The following is a 3,498-nucleotide window of genomic DNA, read 5'->3' as shown; positions in this document are numbered from 1 at the left end:
GAATGTGTGTGTCTGGGTCAGGGTCACCAACAGCGTGTGACCAGCATAGACCTCATATGATGGCAGAAGGTGTGGGGTACCCGGGCCTGAGTGCTTGGCCCTGTGATGGGCTGGGGACCGTGAGGGAGCAGAAGCAGGAGTTTCATCTGCAGTTGCGGGGCTGGGACGGGACTTTAGAGCTGCCCTGGAGGCCAGGGTGGGCAGGGGGAAGACCAGGTGTCCCTGGCAGCAGGAGCCCCGTCGATTGTGATGTCTGGGACCTGTCCAGCTTCTTCCAAGCAAGACGGGATTGCTGGGAGGTGCCGGGAAGCCCTTGGAGGGCGGAGTGTTGGAGCAGCAGGATGTGGGGTCTGGGCGGCTCCTAGATAGGGGTCGTTTGACAGGGACGGTCACACCAGAGTGAGTCTGTGTGACTGCTCTCCAGACAGCAGGACTGCCCAGCAGCTCAGATGCTGTCTTGCTGCTCCCTGGGGTGGGAAAGGGAGGGCACTCAGGCAGGAGCCCGCAGTGGGCTGCCCAGAGCCTGTACCCGGGCAAAACAGGGCAAGGGATTCTGGGTCCTGGGCTGGTGACCTCACACTACGGGGGCGCTTCCCAGTGAGGCCTGCTGTGGGGAGGCCTCTGGGGAGCAGAAGCCCCCACCCCAGCACTGGCTCACTATGCTCTACCCCAGGTGGACACGCATCCCCACTGAGCACCTGCTCCGGGGCTCCCCGCCACCCCCACAGAGACGCTATGGACACACCATGGTGGCCTTTGACCGCCACCTCTATGTGTTCGGGGGTGCTGCTGACAACACGCTGCCCAATGAGCTGCACTGCTACGACGTGGACTTCCAGACCTGGGAGGTCGTCCAGCCCAGCTCCGACAGCGAGGTGAGTGCTGCCGACCTTAGGGGTGCCAGAGTGGGGACGCCCCGGCCCTGGCCCAGCAACTAGACTCCAAAGGGTCCCAGTGTGCTTCCCCTTCCTCCTTGGCCCCTTACTCTCAGGGGGCTCCCTATACCCACCAGGAGCAAGGCTAGGTCACCCAGGGCCGTCAGCCCAGGTCACCAGCCTGTGGTCTGCTAGTCTGCTCCCTGCAGCCTGCGGTTTTCCGCTTCCCCATCCCACCATGCCCGGCTGCAGACCTTTCCCCACAGCGCCCTCCTGTGGCCCTTCTGTCCACACCCACAGTGCTCTCAGGCAGGGATGACCCATTTCGGGACAGCTTGTCCCACCCGGCTGGTCACATGCCTGCGTGCCTCCCCACAGGTCGGTGGGGCTGAAGTGCCTGAGCGAGCGTCTGCTTCCGAGGAGGCGCCCACCCTGACTGCTGAGGAGCGAGGTGGCTTCAAGAAGTCCCGGGACGTGTTTGGCCTGGACTTTGGCAGCACCTCAGCCAAGCAGCCCGTGCAGCCAGCGTCCGAGGTAGGGCACCCTCATTCAGCCCCAGCAGCCCCTGCGTCAGCTCCTGTGACCAGCCCTCTCACAGATGTGGAAGTCAGGGTTACACACGGCCGATGGGGTGCAGGGCCAGGAGCCCACGCCCTGCTGGCCGGGCTGGGCCTGGGCTGAGTTCTGGGTCTACCCGTGGGTCCATGTGGCCCTGCTCCCACCTGTGCCTGCAGTGGCACTGGGGCCCCTCCCCTCAGGATCACGCTCTCGCCCTGTCGTGGCCATGTGGCGCCATGTCTGTGCCCACGGCCTGGCCCCTCAGCCTGCGGCTGACTCACCCCTCTCCCAGCTGCCCAGCGGGAGGCTCTTCCACGCGGCTGCGGTCATCTCAGACGCCATGTACATCTTCGGGGGCACTGTGGACAACAACATCCGCAGCGGGGAGATGTACAGGTTCCAGGTGAGGGGCTCGTGGGCCTGCGGGGCGGACACCCCAGTCTTAGGAAACAGGCCCGGTGGGTGGGGCGGGCTTATCCCAGGGGCCTTTTTCCAGGCCGAGCCTGGTAGGATGGGGGCCTTCTGAGAAGTCTGGCGGCGGGGTTGGGGGCTAGATGCAGGGCAGGGTGCAGTGACACTAGCAGGGAGGGTGCTCAGGCTGCCCGTGGGAGAGCAGGGCGGTGTGGCATGGGGCACTCACAAAAGAGGAGGAAGCCCGGCAAGCTGGGCTTGGTGCTGGGGCCTCACGGGCACCTACAGCCACAGCCTAGAGGAGCAGGCTGGGGCCCCATGGGGTCTGTGGAGTCAGGGACAACTTCCTGGAGGAAACGGGGTATGCTGTGGGGCCAGCCGGAGTACACGGTCCAGGCACAGAGAGCCCCTCCTGTGGACTGGTGGACAGCTGCAGACGAGGCCAGAGTAGGCAGCCCTGCAGGGTGGGGAGGGGTGGCTTCCTCCCCTCACATATGCATGCTGCTGGGCCCCGGAGGGTCAGCATGGCCAGGTGGTGGCCCCAGAGTAGACTGCAGGGCCACACTGGGCCTCGACCTCTGGCAACACCCGGGTCCCCTCCTGCAGTTCTCCTGTTACCCCAAGTGCACGCTGCATGAAGACTACGGGCGGCTGTGGGAGAGCCGCCAGTTCTGTGACGTGGAGTTCGTGCTGGGCGAGGTGGGTGCCATTCCTAGTGCCGGGCCCATTTACTGTGTCTGTGCGTTGGCACTGCCCCTCAGAGGCACCTCTGCAGGGCTCCGTCCCAGGGGACTGGGGCCTGTGCCCTCGACCCATACTTGGTTCTGTGCAGAAAGAGGAGTGCGTGCAGGGCCACGTGGCCATCGTCACTGCCCGGAGCCGCTGGCTCCGCAGGAAGATCGTGCAGGCTCGGGAGCGCCTGGCCCAGGTGAGGTGCCACCCCGCCTCGCCTACCCCGATCGGGCAGCCCATCCTGCCCGTGGCGCCCTCGAGCTCCCTTCTCTGCACAGAAGCTGGAGGACGAGGTGGCCGCAGGTCCCAGGGAGGCGCCCAGTGCGGCCACGGTGGGAGGCCGGCCCCAGCTGCTGCACGTGGCCATCCGGGAGGCTGAGGCCCGGCCCTTCGAGGTGCTCATGCAGTTCCTCTACACCGACAAGATCAAATACCCACGGAAAGGTCTGCCCCCGGGATGGAGGGGACCAGGGCAGGGGAAGAGGGGACCAGGGCGCAGGGCCAGGTGTGGGCCAGGGCAGAGAAGTGGATGCCGCTCACGGATGGGCTGCTGCTTCCCCAGTGATCCCAGCAGCTGGTGTGTGCCCCAGCCGACATCTGAGGCCCCCTGAGGCTTGTCAGCAGGGGTGCCTCCAGCCCACTCGGGCTGTGGAGGGAGCCCCAGGCCCTGTCCCCGACCCCTCCTCGGGTCCCAAGGCTCATGGGCTCTTGGGCGCAGGCCACGTGGAGGACGTGCTGCTCATCATGGACGTGTACAAGCTGGCGCTGAGCTTCCAGCTGTGCCGCCTGGAGCAGCTGTGCCGGCAGTACATCGAGGCCTCGGTGGACCTGCAGAACGTGCTGGTGGTGTGCGAGAGCGCCGCCCGCCTGCAGCTCGGCCAGCTCAAGGTGCGGCCTGCGGCGGGGGGGGCGCGGGGGCGGG

At 66.3% G+C, this 3,498-nt stretch overlaps 1 protein-coding gene across 1 annotated transcript in view; it reads left to right on the top strand.

The window, feature by feature from the left end:
* The window catches only part of LZTR1 (leucine zipper like post translational regulator 1), a 36,654-nt gene that overhangs the window by 11,362 nt on the left and 21,794 nt on the right, over positions 1-3,498 (top strand). Inside the window, 7 exon segments of the mRNA XM_006140188.3 lie at positions 674-875; positions 1,254-1,409; positions 1,726-1,836; positions 2,451-2,543; positions 2,677-2,772; positions 2,855-3,020; positions 3,295-3,464. Coding sequence (XP_006140250.1) covers positions 674-875; positions 1,254-1,409; positions 1,726-1,836; positions 2,451-2,543; positions 2,677-2,772; positions 2,855-3,020; positions 3,295-3,464 — 994 coding nt within the window.

Source organism: Tupaia chinensis, unplaced genomic scaffold (genome assembly GCF_000334495.1).
Source record: "Tupaia chinensis unplaced genomic scaffold, TupChi_1.0 Scaffold000024_1, whole genome shotgun sequence".
NCBI classification, from domain to species: domain Eukaryota; kingdom Metazoa; phylum Chordata; class Mammalia; order Scandentia; family Tupaiidae; genus Tupaia; species Tupaia belangeri.
Note: the sequence above shows the minus strand (reverse complement) of the source record. Positions and strands in the feature narration are given on the sequence as shown.